The 22,483-nt window shown below is 41.0% G+C and overlaps 1 protein-coding gene across 5 annotated transcripts in view; it reads right to left on the minus strand.

The window, feature by feature from the left end:
• The window catches only part of LOC139376188 (rho-associated protein kinase 1-like), a 66,780-nt gene extending 44,735 nt beyond the window's left edge, over window positions 1-22,045 (minus strand). For all 5 annotated transcript variants that reach the window (XM_071118467.1, XM_071118470.1, XM_071118466.1 and 2 more), the window contains exon 1: window positions 21,117-22,045. In XM_071118467.1, coding sequence (XP_070974568.1) covers window positions 21,117-21,209 — 93 coding nt within the window. In that variant the 5' untranslated portion in view covers window positions 21,210-22,045. The remainder of the gene's footprint in view (window positions 1-21,116) is intronic.
• Between the last annotated feature and the right edge of the window lie 438 nt (window positions 22,046-22,483).

Raw genomic sequence — 22,483 nt, forward strand, 5'->3', positions numbered from 1 at the left:
GTAGTCTGGCTTGTTTGTGGCAGTTTTGGAGCAGTGGCTTCTTCCTTGCTGAGCGGCCTTTCAGGTTGTCGATATTATAGGACTCGTTTTACTGTGGATATAGGTCATTTTGTACTGGATTCCTCCAGCATCTTCACAAGGTCCTTTGCTGTTGTTCTGGGATTGATTTGCACTTTTCGCACCAACGTATGTCCATCTCTAGGAGACAGAGCTCGTCTCCTTCCTGAGCGGTATGACGGCTGCGTGGTCCCATGGTGTTTATACTTGCGTACTATTGTTTGTACAGATAAACGTGGTACCTTCAGGCGTTTGGAAATTGCTCCCAAGGATGAACCAGATTTGTGGAGGTCTACATTTTTTTTTCTGAGGTCTTGGCTGATTTTCTTTTGATTTTCCCATGATGTCAAGCAAAGAGGCACTAAGTTTGAAGATAGGCCTTGAAATACATCCACAGGTACATCACTAATTGACTCAAATGATGTCAATTAGCCTATCAGAAGCTTCTAAAGCCCTGACATCATTTGTGGAATTTTCCAAGCTGTTTAAAGGCACAGTCAACTTAGTGTATGTAAACTTCTGACCCACTGGAATTGTGATACTACAGTGAATTATAACTGAAATAATCTGTCTGTAAACAATTGTTGGAAAAATGACTTGTTTCATGCAAAGTAGATGTCCTAACCGACTTCCCAAAACTATAGTTTGTTAACAAGAAATTTGTGGAGTGGTTGAAAAACTTGTTTTAATGACTCCAACCTAAGTATGTAAACTTCCGACTTCAACTGTAGGCCAGAACATTGGGCAACTGCTTGCCAACCAACAAGGGCCATACTAAAAGCGAGTTTGTCCTCAATGCCTTAACAGAAAGAGTCTTTCCATACAGTGGGGCAAAAAAGTATTTAGTCAGCCACCAATTGTGCAAGACCTCCCACTTAACTATGAGAGGCCTGTAATTTTCATCATAGGTACACTTAAACTATGACAGACAAAATGAGAAAAAAAATCCTGAAAATCACATTGTAGGACTCAAATCCTGCAGTGCCAGACGTGTCCCCCTGCTTAAGCCAGTACATGTCCAGGCCCGTCTGAAGTTTGCTAGAGAGCATTTGGATGATCCAGAAGAAGTTTGGGAGAATGTCATATGGTCAGATCAAGCCAAAATAGAACATTTTGGTAAAAACTCAACTCGTCGTGTTTGGAGGACAAAGAATGCTGAGTTGCATCCAAAGAACACCATACCTACTGTGAAGCATGGGGGTGGAAACATCATGCTTTGGGGCTGTTTTTCTGCAAAGGGACCAGGACGACTGATAAAGGAAAGAATGAATGGCGCAATGTATCGTGAGATTTTGAGTGAAAACCTCCTTCCATCAGCAAGGGCATTAAAGATTAAACGTGGCTGGGTCTTTCAGCATGACAATGATCCCAAACACACCGCCCGGGCAACGAAGGAGTGGCTTTGTAAGAAGCATTTAAAAGATCTCAACCCCATAGAAAATCTTTGGAGGGAGTTGAAAGTCCGTGTTGCCCAGCAACAGCCCCAAAGCATCACTGCTCTAGAGGAGATCTGCATGGAGGAATGGGCCAAAATACCAGCAACAGTGTGTGAAAACCTTGTGAAGACTTACAGAAAATGTTTGACCTCTGTCATTGCCAACAAAGGGTATATAACAAAGTATTGAGAAACTTTTGTTATTGACCAAATACTTATTTTCCACCATAATTTGCAAATAAATTCATTAAAAATCCTACAATATGATTTTCTAGATTTTATTTCTCATTTTGTCTGTCATAGTTGAAGTGTACCTATGATGAAAATTACAGGCCTCTCATATTGTTAAGTGGGAGAACTTGCACAATTGGTGGCTGACTAAATACTTTTTTGCCCCACTGTACAGTGCTGACAGAAAATCACATTTACCTAGAAAGACCGCATATCTAACAAGCATTGTGTATAAATGGCAATGACAGTGAACCCAGGCATGGCGAACCAGGGCATTCCATTTCCTTATGAGGCCCCTGTGAGTTGTACTGGCTGTCAAAGGCTTTCACATCAAAATATAATTGAGTTATTCCAACAGAGAGAGGAGCACTGCTCACAAGTTCCTTAGTACAGATTCTAAGATTCTCAAGGCAAAGCAAAGCAAACTCAACCATGGCTGCCTGCCTTGCCTTGGCAGGATCCTGACCTCACCCCAGAGATAACCTGGCCCAACTAAACTGCAGCTCACTTCAGCTAGCTGGCTCGACTGAAGCACACAGACAGCACAGCCAGGGCATGCAGAGGGAATTCCTTGGTTTGTGGGATACAAAGAAAAAGAACAGTAAAGAGGAAAAATTAAAAGGAACAAAAAAAACAGGAGGAAATTATGTTAAATGAAATAAATCAAGGGAGGAAGAGAGGACTGTGGGTTGGGTTGCCTATCTAGTAAAGGGCCTGGATCTGCATCCTTTTAGTCTGCATTCTAGCTAGGGCTGTCCCTGACAAAACAAAATCTTGGTCGACCAGGAAGCACCTGTTCTTTCGACCAATCGATGTCAATTTTTAAACGTGTATTTTTCCATATATACACACCCTGTGTTATAATAAAATCAGCAAAAAAAGAAACGTCCTCTCACTGTCAACTGCATTTATTTTCAGCAAACTAAACATGTGTAAATATTTGTATGAACATAAGATTCAACAACAGACATTAACTGAACAAGTTCCACAGACATGTGACTAACAGAAATGGAATAATGTGTCCTTGAACAAAGGGGGGGGGGGGGGGGTCAAAATCAAAAGTAACAGTCAGTATCTGACATGGCCACCAGCTGCATTAAGTACTGCAGTGCATCTCCACCTCATGGACTGAACCAGATTTGCCAGTTCTGTGAGATGTTACCCCACTCTTCCCCCAAGGCACCTACAAGTTCCTGGGCATTTCTGGGGGCGGGGAATGGCTTTAGCCCTCACCCTCCAATCCAACAGGTCCCAGACGTGCTCAATGGGATTGAGATCCGGGCTTTTCTTTGGCCATGGCAGAACATTGACATTCCTGTCTTGCAGGAAATCACGCACAGAACGAGCAGTATGGCAGTATGGCTTATCATATCAGGATGAGTCTGCAGGAAGGGTACCACATGAAGGAGGAGGATGTCTTCTCTGTAACGCACAGTGTTGAGACTGCCTGCCATGACAACAAGCTTAGTCCGATGACGCTGTGATACACCACCCCAGACCATGACGGACCCTCCACCTCCAAATCGATCCCGCTCCAGAGTACAGGCCTCGGTGTAAAGCTCATTCCTTCGACGATGAACGCAAATCCGACCATCACCCCTGGTGAGACACAACCGCGACTCGTCAGTGAAGAGCACTTTTTGCCAGTCCTGTCTGATCCAGCGACGGTGGGTTTGTGTCCATAGGTGACGTTGTTGCCGGTGATGTCTGGTGAGGACCTGCCTTACAACAGGCCTACAAGTCCTCAGTCCAGCCTCTCTCAGGCTATTGCGGACAGTCAGCACTGATGGAGGGATTGTGCATTCCTGGTGCAACTCGAGCAGTTGTTGTTGCCATCCTGTACCTGTCCCGCAGGTGTGATGTTCGGATGTACCGATCCTGTGCAGGTGTTGTTACACGTGGTCTGACACTGCGAGGACGATCAGTTGTCCGTCCTGTCTCCCTGTAGCGCTGTCTTAGACGTCTCACAGTAGACATTTTATTGCCCTGGGCACATCTGCAGTCCTCATGCCTCTTTTGTGTCCTAAGTTTTCATAACTGTGACCTTAATTGCCTACCGTCTGTAAGCTGTTAGTGTCTTAACGACCGTTCCACAGGTGCATGTTCATTCATTGTTAATGGTTCATTGAACAAGCATGGGAAACAGTGTTTTTACCAAAAAGTTCTATTTTGGTTTCATCTGACCATATGACATTCTCCCAATCTTCTCCTGGATCATCCAAATGCTCTCTAGCAAACTTCAGACGGGCCTGGACATGTACTGGCTTAAGCAGGGCGACACGTCTGGCACTGCAGCGTAGTGTGTTACTGATGGTAGGCTTTGTTACTTTGGTCCCAGCTCTCTGCACGTCATTCACTAGGTCCCCCCGTGTGGTTCTGGGATTTTTGCTCACCGTTCTTGTGATCATTTTGACCCCACGGAGTGAGATCTTGCGTGGAGCCCCAGATCGAGGGAGATTATCAGTGGTCTTCCATTTCCTAATAATTGCTCCCACAGTTGATTTCTTCAAACCAAGCTGCTTACCTATTGCAGATTCAGTCTTCCCAGCCTGGTGCAGGTCTACAATTTTGTTTCTGGTGTCCATTGACAGCTCTTTGGTCTTGGCCATAGTGGAGTTTGGAGTGTGACTGTTTGAGGTCGTGGACAGGTGTCTTTTATACTGATAACAAGTTCAAACAGGTGCCATTAATACAGGTAACGAGTAAAGACTTCTTAAAGAAGAAGTTACAGGTCTGTGAGAGCCAGAAATCTTGCTTGTTTGTAGGTGACCAAATAGTTATTTTCCACCATAATTTGCAAACAAATTAATTAAAAGTCCTACAATATGATTTTCTGGATTTTTTTTTAAATTTTGTCTGTCATAGTTGAAGTGTACCTATGATGAAAATTACAGGCCTCTCATCTTTTTAAGTGGGAGAACTTGCACAATTGGTGGCTGACAATACTTTTTTGCCCCACTGTATACACACACACACACAAATGCAACTAGGTACGAATATCCTACATAAAATCAACAAATATATTACCGGTAGAAAATATCCTGCTAAAAACAAATATCCTATTAATCACATCGGCTATGCATGGCAGTTTGTTAATGTTCTTGCAAATCGCATTCCTCTCTCTACCGGTCTGTCTGCAACAAACTCATCTACACTGGACAAAAATATTTTTTAAAACGCAAAATGCAACAATTTCAAGGATTTTTAGATCGACTTCATATTCCGTCTCCCCCTTCTCAAAAGGCCTATATGGACAATGTCGTTTTCACTGATCTGTTTGTCCTTGTCAGCAGATTAAGCAACCCTGTAATTAGTCATATAAAAACGTATTCTGCTAATGTCTCCAGTCATAAAGTGTAGTAGAATTGCATGAAATGTGTTTATAAAAAGGCCCCGTTTTTTCCCCATGCAAAGATAGAAGAAACTTATCTGATATAGTCTAGGCCTACACTACACACACACACACACTGAACAGTGAGTTATATTATTAGCCTAAATTATGACTATCCGATCTACTCATCACATTACGAATACAACGCTACAAGGCAAATGCAGACTTATGATGCATAGAATGTTGTTTTTTTTATAATAAAAAGCGATTTTTTTTTGTAAATTGTAAAAATGTACTTCCCCAAACTTGAAACTCACACCCTTGTATGCCAGGTTGTAAAGCAGATTTATGTGCTTCATTTTAAGAATTGAGCAATAAATATAGCAGCAGGAGAAAGCTGGGATCCTCTTTTAAATAGTGGGTAGTCAAAACTCCTTCCATGTGCGATTGCACAATGACTGGGCTTATAAGAACACCCGTCACTAGGCTCTGTACGCTATCTGCTCTCTAAAGCTGTTCCAGGGGTCTTAGGCATTTGCATTGATGTCAGAGTGATTAGAGGGACAACAGAGCGCCGAGTACCAGGCTATTAGCGACTGGTCGTTAGCATGTTTGGTAGGCTTCTAATGACCATCAGCAGCATCAGAGCAGTTTTGGAGAAGCCTAGTTACCGTGACTAAAAGGTCACATGGAATTTAACTGCGGTCATGACTTGTGAGCGCCAGCGTGGTGGTAAAATGGTCAACTTAACAGACCTACCGCAGTATTTTCCCCCAGGTTTCTGCACATAATAATGAGCACACTAATAAAGCAGCTCGCAGTTTGAATGTATGCATTGTTTTTTGTTCGCACCAGGCAGGATCAACTAGGGCAGTGTTCCCCAACTGGCGGCCCACAGGTCATTCATTATATTTGGCCAATTCAAGTTGAGCAAAAATAAAATATATACATTTTGCCATTATGGGGTAGTGTGTGGTAGATTGATGAGGAAAAACATATTTAATTGATATTAGAATCAGGCTGTAATGTAACTAAATGTGGAAAAAGGGAAGGGCCTGAATACTTGCCGAAAGCACACGATAGCATATTCCTTGAGAATTAATGACTTTCTTGACCATTAAGAAACATGGGTTTTTCCATGCTAGCAATTGTGCCTGCATGTCACACTGTAGCAACATAACTTGACCGACAGAAAGATTGCTGGAAATGATCTTTCACAGCTCATTCTTCAATGCATTTTTGTTCAAATTAACCTGGCATTGTTATACACAGATGCCATCTCTCATGTCAACACAAAATGTAAAATGGCAATAAATAAATAAAATACTGTTCAATACTAACTTTGCATCATATTTTATGAGTAGAGACTTTGCTATTCTGTCTTTTTCACCATTAAGCCCAGTACGCTCCTATTAAGCCCGGTTTGACTTGAAACATGGGGATAGTGTTGCTCTCCCTAATATTCATTGAACATGAGCATACATTTTTTGTTCCAGATTTAAGTTATTTAGAACACACAAAAAACTACAGTTGTGCATATTATGCATGTAGCCTAGGGCTGTTGCTTTGACCGCAAGAAAGTCACAGTAATCTCCATTTATGCACTCTGAACATGCATTGGTGGTACCCAACTCACTAACGATCGTCAGGTCGCTGATGGCCTGGTACTCAGGGCTCCATTGTCCATCTAACATCAATGCAAATACAATCTAAAACCACACACACACACACACACACACACACACACACACACACACACACACACACACACACACACACACACACACACACACACACACACACACACACACACACACACACACACACACACACACACACACAGTATTTTTCTTTAAAAAAGCTCACCTCACTGATTGATCAATTTGAATGAAGTAGTTCAACAGGTTGAAACTGAGTGGAAAATAGTCTTTGTGGATGTTGTTTTAAAGCCTGAATGGACAATGCTTTCTACGCTGAAGATAAGAAAAAAAAACATACAACCACAGGCATAATGAGCCCAAGCCCCCCCCCAAAAAACTGACTTAAAATTATGATTGTGCCGTTATACAATACATAGCCTACCGCATATCACACACAACAATTTTTTAAAACATTTATTTAAGAAGTCTTTGGTATATTTGGTGTATACTTGTATACTATTTGGTCCTCCAAAATAAACATTTTTAGTAATGGCTTTTGAGTGTGTACTGTATTATTACACATACTGGTTGACTTATGCTACGCTCCAAACTTTCTATCCATGAGACTGGGAGAGAATGTATAGACCTAGGCAATGGGGCGGTACGTAGCCTAGTGGTTAGAGCGTTGGGCCAGTAACCAAAATCACCTGGATGCATGCTCCTCAAAACAGTGGTTGCTGCATGGAGTGAAACAACCAGAGTTGCCTACCCCGCAAAAAAATGAACAGTCGGGAAAGCGGCCTCCAATTGCTATTCCTGCACATTTGATAAATGGGCCAATCTAAACTAATTTAACATATTCAGACTAGATCAAATTGAAAATAATCTGATGGATAAAAATATGAAAACTTATTTTCAGCCCGAGACTCCCCCAGCTAAAGTTGCCAAATAACTCTGAATTCTAGCATATAGGACCAGTTTCAACTGATCACTCCTAAGCTCAACATAGTGCGTATTTGAAATGGCTGGCTCCAAAATGGGAAAAAGATATTCATTTATTTAAATGATATTCTTCTTACTATAAAATCTAATAAAATAATGATACCGTACTTATAAGCACATCCTGTCTGCTAAATGAACACACCTACAGCCTATGGCATGGCACATAGCCAGATAAGAACAGAATGAGTTGGTCTACTGTATGTTCTGAAATACATTTCATTCATATCCTAATGTTTTAGACTTTCCTAATATAAATAATGGACTTATTGTGATGGTGTATATTCAATTCATTTAGATTTTTTCATGTTTTATTATAGATGTTCCAAAGGCACTCGTATGCAGTTTCTATTCCTGGAAATGCTAAACGTGTTTATGTTAACGTCAATTACCGTGAGACGGGCAGTCTTTTGCATGACAATAACCGTCTGGAAAAACGTCATGACCACCACAGCCCTAATCTAGCCACGGTGCCTTTACCAAGATTAGAAACCTCTGTACTCTCGCCAAGATTTTTTGGAAAGGACAGGTTGATGCAGAGAGAGAATAAGATCAGGCTTGAGGGACGTAAGGAATAAAAGACCTACAAGTGGTAGACTAAAATGCAAACAAATGAGGGACAAGAAAATGGACTACTGGGTGACGACTCATGCACTATTGGGTGGGGACACAGTCATATTGTTGTCCTTCATTCATCCAGGTGATTACATTTTTTGGACCACCACCTGTATCTTGGTAAAATAAGAGTAGATCTTATTCTTCAGATATGCTTTAGAAAGACAATTAACAAGAACAGCCGTACAGCAAATGTGAAATCAGCTTTCAGAAAAGTCATTGAAAATTGTGTGTGTTATCTTTATTCTTATCCTCAGAGGGCCAGTGTGGGTGTAGGTTTGTGTTGCATGGCTTCTTATCCTCAGAGGGCCAGTGTGGGTGCAGGTTTGTGTACTCACCAAGCAACAACACACCTGATTCAACTAATCACATATTGAATCAAGTCTATGATTAGTTGAATCCGGTTTGTACACTGGTTGGCAAAAACAAAAGCCTAAATCCACATTGATCTCCGTGTGATCCGATTGTGACCTTCATGATCAACAATAGTAATGATCAGTTTATTTTAAGAACTTTAAGGAATATTAATATGATCCAATTTTACATAAATGTCAGTTTGTAAGTGTTGAACATTTGGAAATTAATTAGAATTTACTATTTAAGACGTGGGCTTATTTAGAACACCCATGGGCCTAGTACGGACTTCTCAAACACACTATATACACACACACACACACAACCCCTTTCAAATTAGTGCAGTTGGCGATTTCTGCCACACCCATTGCTGACAGGTGTATAACAATCGAGCACTCAGCCATGCAATCTCCATAGGAACACATTGGCAGTAGAATGGCCTTTCTGAAGAGCTCAGTGACTTAACGTGGCACCATCATAGGATGCCACCTTTCCAACAAGTCAGTTCGTCAAATTCCTGCCCTGCTAGAGCTGCCCAGGCCAACTGTTATTGTGAAGTGGAAACGTCTTGGAGCAAAGACGGCTCAGCCATGAAGTGCTCGGCCACATGAGCGCAAAACGGGAGCGCAAAATTAGTTGGGAGCTTCACGAAATGGGTTTCCATGGCTGAACAGACGCACACAAGCCTGAGATCCCCATGCGTAATGCCAAGCATCGGCTGGAGTGGAGTAAAGTTCGCTGCTATTGGACTCTCGAGCAGTGGAAACGCGTTCTCTGGAGTGATGAATCACGCTTCACCATGTGGCAGTCTGACAGAAAAATCAGAGTTTGGCAGATGCCAGGGGATTGCTACCTGCCCAAATGCATAGTGCCAACTGTAAAGTTTGGTGGAGGAGGAATAATGGTCTGGGGCTGTTTGTCATGGTTTGGACTGGGCCCATTTGTTCCAGTGAAGGGAAATCTTAACACTACAGAATACACTGAAAACATGCTTAAAACATGCTCTTTCCATGACAGACTGACCAGGTGAAAGCTATGATCCCTTATTGATGTCACTTGTTATATCCACTTCAAAATCAGTGTAGAGGAAGGGGAGGAGACCAGTTAAAGACAGATTTTTAAGCCTTGAAACATGGATTGTGCAACATTACCACCCTGCATCCCACCACTGGCTTGCTTCTGAAGCTAAGCAGGGTCGATCCTGGTCAGTCCATGGATGATAGACCAGATGCTGCTACAAGTGGTGTTGAAGGGCCAGTAGGAGGCACCCTTTCCACTGGTCTAAAGATACATATCCCAATGCCCCAGGGCAGTGATTGGGGACATTGCCCTGTGTAAGGTGCAGTCTTTCGGATGGGATGTTAAACGGGTGTCCTGACTCTCTGGTCACTAAAGATCCCATGGCACTTATCGTAAGAGTAGGGGTGTTAACCCTGGTGTCCTGGCTAAATTCTCAATCCGGCCCTCATACCATCATGGTCATCTAATCATCCCCAGATTACAATTGGCTCATTCATCCCCCCCTCTTCTCCCCTGTCACTATTCCCCAGGTCGTTGCTGTAAAAGAGAACGCGTTGTCACTCAACTTACCTGGTAAAATAAAAGGTTAAATAAATACAATATTGTGTGCGTGCCATTCTGAGGGTGAATGGGCAAAGAAAAACGATTTAAGTGCATTTGAAAGGGGTATGGTAGTAGGTGCCAGGCGCACCGGTTTGTGTCAATAATTGCAACGCTTTTACTTTCAACAGTTTCCTGTGTGTATCAAGAATGGTCCACCACCCAAAAGGGAATCCAGCCAACTTGACAACGGTAGAGTGAACATGGGCCAGCATCCCTGTGGAACGCTTCTGACACCTTGGAGATTCCATGCCACAATGAATTGAGGCTGTTCCAAGGGCAAAGGGGGCTGCAACCCAATATCAGGAAGGTGTTCCTAATGTGTGGTATACTCAGTGTATGTGAAAGTATACAAATGAAAGCAAAGTTTTAAAGGATTGTTTTAGTCAAATATATGTTTGGGCTTCTTGTGGCTAATGTGCATGTTCCGGCCCACTGACCACCCGCTCCAGGAAAAATTATTATAATAAAAATCAACCCATGGCTGAATCTAGTGTAATGTCAGCACCCACGTCCTGGGGTTGAGGATGGATGGAACGAAAGACTTGATACAAGAAAATTCTAGAAATGTGAGCACATTAAAAATCAGCTAGGCATTAGCTCAAGGAAGAGGCAAAACAGACTTTTGCTAGGGAGCCCAATGTGCAAAGTGTCTAAAAAATAAATAAACTGGGTGGTTTGAGCCCTGAATGCTAAATCGGCTGACAGCCGTGGTATATCAGACTGTATACCACAGGTATGACAAAACATGTATTTTTACTGCTCTAATTACATTGGTAACCAGTTTATAATAGCCAAGTCTTTATTTAAGCAATAAGGCACCTTGGGGGTTTGTGGTATATGGCCAATATACCACACCTCCTCGAGCCTTACTGCTTAAATAAAGACTGAGCTATAGCAAGAACAAAGGCCCATACCAGGCAAGCTCCAACAGATCAACCCAGCCATCCCATTCTGCCAGCCGGTGAATTAGTTCTACCAAACATGTGATCAAACTCAAGGAAACTACCAACTAGCAATTAGGATTTAAATATAACATTCTGTTACTAGAATGCAGCTTTTGTTAAAATGCTATTTCAGACAGCTTCAGGCTCCTATTCCAGGATTTCCAGGGCATGACACTTTTTTTAAACTAGGCCTGTGTACTATCAAAAGACCTATGGAAAAACACACATAGCTCACTATATAGACGATAAAGGCACCCTTAAAATGTCAGCGAGCTTTTCCCATCACAATGCCAGGAATTCTGGTTGTGCGGAGAGGCTCTCAGGAGCAGGAGCCTGCCTGGAGCTGTGATGAGGGCGGGCAGTGTGATACAGATAAGGTTCCATCTCTCTCTCCAACAGAAATTATTTAGGGAGAAGATAAGCTTGACAGGGCTGGAACATAGTGTCTGAGTGGTAGGCTACCCCTGAGTGCAGGACAGGGGCAAAATATCACAGTCAAAACAACAAATGGGCAAAAGTGCAACATCACTGCTTTCGGCTAAGGCAGCGGTCAAACTAGCCTGGGTGCCAGTCTGTTAATGCTCTCTTGACAACATTTGGCATGGCAATTCCATAGGGAGTTGGCAAGAGAGCAAAAACAGATTGGAACCCCAGACCCCGCCAGAGCTAGCGGAAAAACACCACAAAAAGTCAAATCAGGTTAGAGTCAGATAACCATAGCATCCTTAGAAAACAGCTAGCATTGTGTTTTTTTGATGGAACTGATTAGCCTACTCATAGCCTAGCAGCCAAACATGTTGGAAACTGCTTTACGAGTTAAATGTTACAGGCAAAGCTCTCAGAAACATGAAACTACCACGGCCCACATCATTTTGGTTTTATGGGTGGAGAGAACACACCCAGCTAGCTACCTCAGAGCAGAGGCCGGGCAAGCAGCTCTGACTCTCTCCAGGCGCAGGCAGCACGTACAGAATGGCTTTGGGACACACAGGGGACTCCAGGCCAGTCAAAGACAAGAGGTTATTTGATTAGCATGGAATTTTATTAAGCTGTGGGTGAAGAAGCAGAGTGGTGGTGGAGAGGGGGTTGAAGCAAAGGCTTCCATTCATTGAGGGAGATTGCAGCTAAGTTGGGAAAAGAGGAACAACACCCTTGTGTGTGTGGCTGCCCTGGGCTTGAGCTTCGGAAAAGTCGCCACAGCTTTTTGCCATTAAGTCAGAGCAGAGCCGGAGTGTGTGCATTAGGTGAGTGCCTTTCTCTATGACAGGCAGGCAGGCAGGCAGGCAGGCAGGCAGGCAGGCAGGCAGGCAGGCAGGCAGACTAAACAACTGTTCTTCTTTAAAAGGGTGTCGTTTTTAATATGGCTAGCAGCCCTGGCACCCTCCATGTAGATGATGCTCTTTAAAAAAGGTCCTAACTACTGAATAGTGTCTGTTCCAGGTGTGTAGGAGCCAAATAAATAGAACCACAAACCATAGAAAAAAGGAAAATCCAAAACAGAGGCTTGAAAGCAAAAAAAATATGTTTATTGAACCATCACGGTGCCCCAAAAAACCATAGGGGCATAGAATTTAAAAAATAGGTGAAAACACAAGCTGTTTTTTTTTACCTCAGGTCATCAGTGGAAATTGTCAGCACACACACCTGGCTTGTATTTCAAAATTAATTGCATGTGTCACATGATCAAGCAAAAAAAAGACTGGAAAATCTATGAATCAGTACCAAGTACAATAGAATACATGATCTAGATTATATACAAAATATACAAAAGTGAGAAATATCATCAATTATTAGGGAGCTTTTTTCGCCACGTTTCAATAAACATCTTTATTTTGCATTTCAAGCCTCGGTTTTAAATTTTAAAAAATTTGACAGTGTGCGGTTCTATTTATTTGAACTCCATGTAGAGAAATGCTTCCCCCATCTGTATTCGGCTTAGCCTAATACCTGCTAGCTTAATTTACAGCTGCAATATGTAACTTTTCGGGCGACCCGGTCATATTCACATAGAAATGTTTGTTAGAGATCTGTCACTCATTAAAAGCAAGTCTAAGAAGCTGTAGATTTGTTTCATGTGCGCCATTTCTATGCCTCCCGTTTATAAGTTTTGTTTATGGGGGGGGTATCAGGATATTATTATGGACGACATATGGCAATATCATTTTGTACAATATGGCAATACTTTTGCGCTAGTCGGCTGTAACTGTACCAAAACCGTTATATTTTTCCATTCTAGCTTGTTCTTCATCTTTTTAAATAGTGAGCCAATTTGTTTTCAGCACTTATTTCCATGACTGATCAAAATAAAACTCTAAAACCGTGAGAATCACAATACATATCGTATCGGCACCTAAGTATGGTGATGATACTGTATCGTGAGGCCCCTGGCAGTTCCCAGTCCTATTCATACTTATCACACATTTTAGGCAACTTGCTTGTAGGTCTTTCTATAAATAATTGGGCAAATTTGACACACTAGGATCAAAATTTAAAATGGTTGGAAACAAAAATATATATATTTTGATGCAGTTATAAGTGTGTAGTTAAAGGAATATATGCAAATTCTCCCATAACTCCACCTATACAACATAGATCTAGGCCTATTCACAATTTAAGCAGGGTTCATACAGACATTGGCAAGTCAAATTAAAGGACTTCTTCAAGCACTTAATTGTAATTTAAGGACCTCAATGTTAGACAATTGTATAATTTATATAATTGTACATATAGGGCACAATTACAAACCCCTCCCCAAAAAGCATGCAAAGTGTAAAAAAAAAATGTTTTTTAAAGGCCATTATCACAAAGATTTTGTTTAGGCCTTGCCAACACATTGATATTCTAATTATAATTACTACATTGTAAAATATGAGGCAAGTTGGAGCCAGCATTAGATGTTGTCATCCTCATAACAGCACGTGGTTTTACCGCAACAGAGTTTCGCAACACCCTTCAACTGAAGCGTCAGGAAACAAACGAAAGTGGCAGATATAATCACAGATAAGGGAGAATGAAAACGTATAAATTGCCTACGATAATTACAAGCACAAAAGTAAGGAAACGTCAGATTTCCAAGGTAGGCCTATTCCAGTACTTGAACTTCTGAGCTCCAAATTCCAGATTGAGTAGACTACTTCAAGCCCCTTGTATTGTTTAAACTAAAAAGGTGTAACATGGAAACCAAAATGTATTTGACGTGTAAATCAGCAGAACATATTGTGAAGACGAACACGAGGCTATGTAATTTGTTGGCATTCTGTTCAGAATGATTAAGAAGAATAGCGTTGGGTGTTGCACAATAGTCTATCCTACACAATTGCGCACAGTAGACTCAGTGTCCAATCCGAGCCACAAAAAAACTGAAAATGACCTCATTACCTGGATGCTACCTCAGTTAAATCTAACGAGACCCTGCTGTAAATCAAGCAGTAGTGCCTAGCGATTAGTGCTTTTTGCAGTCGGTCCAGTTTGGATAAATTAAAAAAGAAACCAAAGCTAAATTGCCAAAACATTGCTCATATTTTTTTTAAACAGTCTGTCAGGTCCACATTGATGTCGACCCAATAGGTAACTAGGAAATTACTAGGAAATAATAAAATATGATTTAGTCATTTGATGACTATTATTTTTCATTGCTTAAAGTAATCATCTCACCTCTGCTCAGACAGTAGCAGCCAGGCCATATAACGTTGTGCTCCCCATACACTACTATCTTTAGTCACCCTATTTGGCTAGCATGCCTAAGTATGCTGCAGAGCTGTCTGACAAGATCATTTTACTAGTTCCTCAAAGTAGGTAAGGCATACTTTAACAAACTGTCTTGGTGTACATTCCTCTTTCACGCGGTTTGTGTGTGTGTATCTAACATATCAGGCGTAAAAGTGTATCGATCAGTATATAATGACGAGATGCTCATGTCCACACCCTAACAATGGGGGGGGGGGGGGGTCATCCCAAAAGCGGGAAGACAGGCGACAAACTTAAGTCTAAAGTAAGGTTGAATATGGTCATTGTAGTTAATTACGTTTCGACGCTGACCTAGGTTGAAAATTTGCTTAATCAAAACTACAACTCCCTTCAGCCCAGCGTCCCACATTGTAATTTCCTCGATTTCTCTCGTGAAATTATTTGATTTCTCTACAGAAACGGCACATTGGGGTCACAAAAAATCTGGAGTAAACAGAATTCAAGTAATTGAACTGATGTTGGTAAAACAAAAACACCAGTTAACTGAGCACTATCAAGCATAGAAAAACATAAATTCGCTGGACATATTAGATCCAACATGCATATAGGCACAATTGTCTTCACTGGGCTGTTGCATCGCATGTGCTATCACAACAGCTGTTCGTCTAGACTGTCATTCAGAAAATTCCTTCCTGGATCAGATAATGACGCTGCTTGAAAATATCAGTGTAATCAAACAGCTTGACACCAAATGCGCATCATACAAGTATTATGTATGTGACCATGTTTACACACACACAGTATTACGGTTAGTACCTCATATCCCACTTAAGGTCTTATTCACGATAAGCTGTTTACATGCACCTTTGATATCCCGCTTACGAGTATCCCTGTTTCCATGAATATTCCTCATTTAAATTAATATGGGTGAAATGGAATAGTAACTGAGCGCAAGCAGAGAGTACTTCAACCACATAAAATATGCACCCAAGGCAAACTGAACCTTTAATTTCCTTAAAACCGATCCGATGACATTAACATTTTGGACAGGACCAATCTTTTCACTGTTATTGTGCTTGCTCCTGGGTCTCTAAATACAGACAACTTTACCAGTATTAACTACACTGAACAAATATATAAATGCAACAAAAATGTTTCATGAGCTGAAATTCAAATCCCAGAAATGTTCCATAAGCACAAAAAGCTTATTTCTCTCAAATGTGCACACATTTGTTTACATCCCTGTTAGTGAGCATTTCTACTTTGCCAAGGTAATCCATCCACCTGACAGGTGTTGCATATCAAGAAGCTGATTAAAGAGCATGATCATTACACAGGTGCACCTTGTGCTGAGGAGAAAAGGACACTACAATGTGGAGATTTGCAACACAACGTCAGTCTTAAGTTGAGGGAGCGTACAATTGGAATGCTGACTGCAGGAATGTCAACCAGAGCTGTTGCAAGATAATTGAATGTTCATTTCTCTGCCATAAGCCACCTCCAATGTTGTTTTAGAGAATTTGGCAGAATCACTTTTTGAAGTGATTTCTTTGACAATCAGATAAAAGCATCCTCACACAACACCCATGATAAGAGAAACTGAGCCTGCACAGACCGCGAAAAACATTAAAACGGGAAGAGATGATTACATGCCACAGTATCATGTCTAAGATAAATATTTCCCAGGCATCTTAACCCTGGTTTCTCATAACCGCGATATAATCTTTTTTTGGGTTATTGCAAAACTCGATATGCCGCTTATGTTCGTCAACTCAAAAACAGAATACTTGAGTACCCCGGAAAATAGGGGGATATGGGTGTGCATGTAAACATGGTCAGTGAAGAACCACGTTAATGACAGTATCAATTGACGTTTTAATTATCAAGTTAAGGTGATATTTTTAGAAGCTCTCGATTTTGCCATCACATAGATTTTTGGAGAGTTGTCCGTCAAAAATAATAATTATTATCTTCACCCTGTAATATAAGGAGACAAAACGTTACACTGCATTTCTGAGATATATACACTACCGTTCAAAAGCTTGGGGTCACCTAGAAATGTCCTTGTTTTTGAAAGAAACATTTTTTGAAAAGAAAACCCTTTCGCAATTATGTTAGCACAGCTGAAAACTGTTGTTCTAATTAAAGAAGCAGTAAAACTGGAAGCATCATTGAATAGTACCCGCAAAACACCAGTCTCAATGTCAACAGTGAAGAGGCGACTCCGGGATGCTGGCTTTCTAGGCAGAGTTCCTCTGTCCAGTGTGTGTTCTTTCGCCCATCTACATTTTTTATTTTTATTGGCCAGTCTGAGATATGGCTTTTTCTTTGCAACTCTGCCTAGAACACCAGCATCCCGGAGTCGCCTCTTCACTGGTGTTTTGCGGGTACTTTTTAATGACGCTGCCAGTTGAGAACTTGTGAGGTGTCTGTTTCTCAAACAGTACTTGTCCTCTTGCTCAGTTGTGCACCGGGGCCTCCCACTCTTTCTATTCTGGTTAGAGACATTTTGCGCTGTCCTGTGAAGGGAGTAGTACACAGCGTTGTACAAGATCATCAGTTTCTCGCATGGAATAGCCGTCATTTCTCAGAACAAGAATAGACTGACGAGTTTCAGAACAAAGGTCTTTGTTTTTGCCCATTTTTGAGCCTGTTATCGAACCCACAAATGATGATGCTCCAGATACTCAACTAGTCTAAAGGCGGACGGTTTTATTGCTTCTTTAACCAGAACAACAGTTTTCAGCTGTGCTAACATAATTCCAAAAGGGTTTTCTAGTGATCAATGAGCCTTTTAAAATGATAAACTTGGATTAGCTAACACAATGTGCCATTGGAACACAGGAGTGATGGTTGCTGATAATGGGCCTCTGTACGCCTACGTAAATATTCCATTTAAAAAAATCAGCTGTTTCCGCCAACAATAGTCATTTACAACATTAACAATGTCTACACTGTATTTCTGATCAATCTGATGTTATTTTAATTAACAAACAAAAAAAGCGATTTTCTTTCAAAAACAAGGACATTTCTAAGTGACCCCAAACATTTCAACGGTCATGTATATATATATATATATATATATAACAAAATGTAAAAAACTGTCCGACAGCTAGATCCAGGATTCAAGTTCAATGGGTAATTGAACTGATTAATGCTTAATATATCATATAACTTGCACTGCCATGAATGCAAGGACAGAAAAGTAATGTGTTTCATGTCACACGACTTTGGACCAATACTTCAAGACACCTACCATGACAGGGTTAAAAATAGGTTTTAAATCAACTCCTGAATTTGATTGAATATAGATATGTTCAACCCTTATAGCTGAATGTAATGACAAGAAAAAACCTGCAGATTATTACCAATGACTTATCAACAGCTGTAGCAAGTTGTCCAGCATACCAAAACCTCAACGGTACCCTAGTTTATTCTAAGTGGTATGGACATTCATAGGAGCATAGGCAGACACACAACAGTCCCCGACTGACACGCACTCAAGGAGGCTACATCACCGTCTTCTCTGGGGGAGAAACCTCAACAACAGTTTTGTTTTCGGTTTGCATGATTGATACTCGAGTCTGGAGGTGTTCCTCTGAGGTTTAGCACGTGGCAGTCTGATACAAGTTACATCATGAGCGGGGAATGAGTGACACAGTAAAACGTCAGGGCAGGCAGACCCAAGCAAGTTAACTGATGCAGCTGGGTTGGCAGGTTCAAACAGGCGTGATGCTACCACTTCAGAGGATATTAAAAAAATAAAAGTCCATGTATAGCTCTACTCTCCGAAGAGTTTGTTCTAATATTGCCTGTACATCACAAAGGAGGCCTTCAGGCAGACAGCCACAATCCCTGTCACATTTGGTCCACTGTGCCTTTTCTGTTTTGGTTCAATGCACTATGATTGACAACCAGAAGGCAAACCTGGCCTCGGAGCATTTCGTATCATTCTGTACATAAATCCGAGACACTCCATTTAGCATATGTTCCACTTCTTATGGTATGTATTAATTTGTGGATGTCCAACACCCATTTTGTATGATGTGTTACAAATTTCCAAAATGTCTATGTTACTAACTCTAGCTAAGTGGCTAGCGTTAGCTATGCTAGGGGTTAAGGTTAGGGGAAGTGATGTTGCAGGCGAAAGCCTGAGAAAAATCCAATCCGGAAGTGCCCCATGTTTTGAAAGCGCTTCGTTCCAATGAGTCCCTATTGAGCAGTTAATGGGCTATCAACCAGATTGCGCTTTCTACGTATTCCCCAAGGTGTCTACAGCATTGTGACGTAGTTTTACACATTTATGTTGAAGAATAGCCGCAGGCGGCCACATCGCGCAAGTGGTCAGAGGTAGCCATTACTCCAATCTGTCCTACTGAAAAACTAATTGTCCCGATGGATATATTATCGAATAGATATTTGAAAAACACCTTGAGGATTGATTATAAACAACATTTGCCATGTTTCTGTCGATATTATGGAGCTAATTTTGAATATTTTTCGCCGTTTTCGTGACTGCAATTTCCGGGCGATTTCTCAGCCAAAGCTGAAGAACAAAAGGAGCTATTTCGCCTACAAAATAATATTTTTGGAAAAAAGGAACATTTGCTATCTAACTGGGAGTCTCATGAGTGAAAACATCCGAAGCTCATCAAAGGTAAACAATTTAATTTGATTGCTTTTCTGATTTCCGTGACCAAATTACCTGCTGCTAGCTGGACAAAATGCTATGCTAGGCTATCGATAAACTTACACAAATGCTTGTCTAGCTTTGGCTGTAAAGCATATTCTGAAAATCTGAGATGATTTGATTAACAAAAGGCTAAGCTGTGTCTCAATATTTTTCATTTGTGATTTTCATGAATAGGAATATTTTCTAGGGATATTTATGTCCGTTGCGTTATGCTAATTAGTGTCAAGCGATGATTACGCTCTCGCATGCGGGATGGGGAGTCAGTAGAGGTTTAAGGGGCAAGTTAGCTAACATGTTAAGTATTTGCAAAGTAGCTAAAAAGTAGTAAGTAGTTGAAAAGTTGGGTAATAGCTAAAATGCTAACTTTGTCCATGATGAGATTCGAAGTAGCATCCACCTGACTTTCATTTTTGGATAGAGTAACGATCTGTCTTATGTCACCATACCATAGTAATTTGAGTGTTTTACTGTGTTACGTCTTGTATATGAGACCAGGCTGCAAAGTCACCATGGTCAAGGTTGGACTGTCTGTCCATCTTCATGGAAACAAAACTACATAGTTATTTATTAATATTTAGACTGCAAAATACCCTCGGGTTCAAATAGCATAGCACCTTCACTATCAACAGCGTTGACGATTTTAAAATAGCTACTAGTAGTGAAATGTGTCAATTGTAATTATATCAATAATCAGACATACCGGTATTCAACTTAATTAAAGTTATTCAGCCATTCTAGCATCGATGCCTGATAAGAAGTTAACATGGACATTTTAAAAAATATATAATATATATATATATTTTAACTAACGTTCCCGGAAACAGTAAAAAAAAAATGGACTGGAATGACGATATAGATACATTTTATTTCCCTGACCGATCAAAACAGTCACTCGGCAGCAGACATAACTTTAGTGAGCAATATGTTTGGAACATCAAATCGCAATAAAAAAAACTCAACGTGTTATTGCAATAACGTTACATATAATGTAGAATCGCAATACATATCGTTTAGGCACGTAGTTACATATCGTGATAACATCGTATCGTGAGATCCCTGGCAATTCACAGCCCTACTAAGGTTACATCTCATGGTTGTTTTGGATGCCACTTGTTCAGCTTGTTAGACAAATAACGTTAGCTGATTAGCTAACAGGTAGTCAACGTTAGTTAGCTAACGTTTACAAGGTAGCAAGCCAATCTTCAAGACGTCGGCTGGCTAACAAATATAGCCTATAGCAGGCAGCTATTCATATAGCTGCCTACACCAGGTAGCTAGAAAGTTGAGTAGCAAACTAACTTCAGTTATTTAATCTAACGTTAACTAGCTAATTTAATCAAACCAATTTCAACTTGGCTAACGGTAGTTAGATTACTAACACATTCATTACCTAGTTAGCTAAATGATGCTAATGATAGTTAGCTAATTCAATAACATATCTAGCTAACGTTAGCCAACTTTAGCGAGCCAAGCTTATCGTCAAGTTAACGCTGGCTAGTTTACTTACCAAAAGGCAATCCGTGTTTATTTCCGACTTCGGGTCCTTCAACATGGCATCGATTTTCTCAAAACGAGCTTCCAAACTTTCTCCAGCCGACATTTTTGCAGACAAGTAGAGTTCCACGCCGGTGCTATAGCTAAATAAAACGAGTTAGCAATCTAGCTCAAGTGCTAACGTAGCTATTTAGCCTACTGTTATTTCCTTTGCGTGAACTCAAGTGTTTAGAAAGAACCCGCAGATTCAATCAAAGAAACGTGTCTCTTCTCTCTTTTTCACTGACCACGAAACGTTTAAAGTGGCGTTTGATATTCAAAAGCCACATTTTCAGAATAAATATTTCCCCAGTTCAGCCAGGTTTTGCAGACAACTTCAGCAATTCAAAAGAAGTTAATTTAGCTAGCGTTAGCAAGTTAACTTGGCTAAATGCATCAACAGATTAGTCGGCGTCCACAGGATGCCGCAGATGAGTTGTGCTGAATTTAAAAATATATCAATACATCCAAAGAGTAAAACTTAAATACAGTTTTAAAAATCCGATAGGCTGCAAAGTAGCCACATTACTCCCAGGCTTGTGTCCATATATCAGTGTAAGGCCCTTGCAAAAAAAAACAATAAACGAGTCTGACAGCTGCAAAGTAGAAGTGGCGGAAAAACAATGATCCTTCCAAATTTCGATCAGTTTAAAACACCGTCTTGTTACAACATTTCATTGACGTCCGTTCGCTGTAAGCCTCACATTGTCATCGGCCATCGATATCGACCGATACAGAAGGAAAACTTTCTGGTTCTACATAGATAAATCTGGTTTTGATCTAACGTTAGCTATGTTATTTTTCGAAAAACTAAACGATGCCCGATTTTCTCCCACCGCCTGACCAACATGTCCGCCTTCCTGTTCAAACACCCGGAGAAGCAACTTTGAAACGTCAAGTACTGCGCATGAGCCCCGGTGGAGGCTCATTGAAGGAGTTTACCACCATAGACGGTATGGAGTTTACCCAGGCTGGGTTGTTGAGCGAACGATCATGATGATGACAACATGTTGTAGGGCCCAGCTCAAACACGCCCCTTTACAATATACATGTCAATGTAAATTCCACATAAGGAGGCCCGGCCAAACCCAATTCAAAAGTAGACAAATACATCCTGCTTTATCTAGCCTTTCAGACTCCCACCCAGCCAGTACTTTAAAATCAAATAGAGATTTCCAATCCATCTACACCGGTGTCAGCACTCAACAGTGTAAAACCCCAGTTTGCAAAGGAGTTTGTGCATGGGCTAGGCTTAGTTCTCAACATAATTCTGCCCCCAAAACAATGCCAATTTCTCTCAACCAGAGATTTGGGCTTTGGTCGTAAGCGTTGATGCTGCCC

Source organism: Oncorhynchus clarkii, chromosome 20 (genome assembly GCF_045791955.1).
Source record: "Oncorhynchus clarkii lewisi isolate Uvic-CL-2024 chromosome 20, UVic_Ocla_1.0, whole genome shotgun sequence".
NCBI classification, from domain to species: Eukaryota; Metazoa; Chordata; class Actinopteri; order Salmoniformes; family Salmonidae; genus Oncorhynchus; species Oncorhynchus clarkii.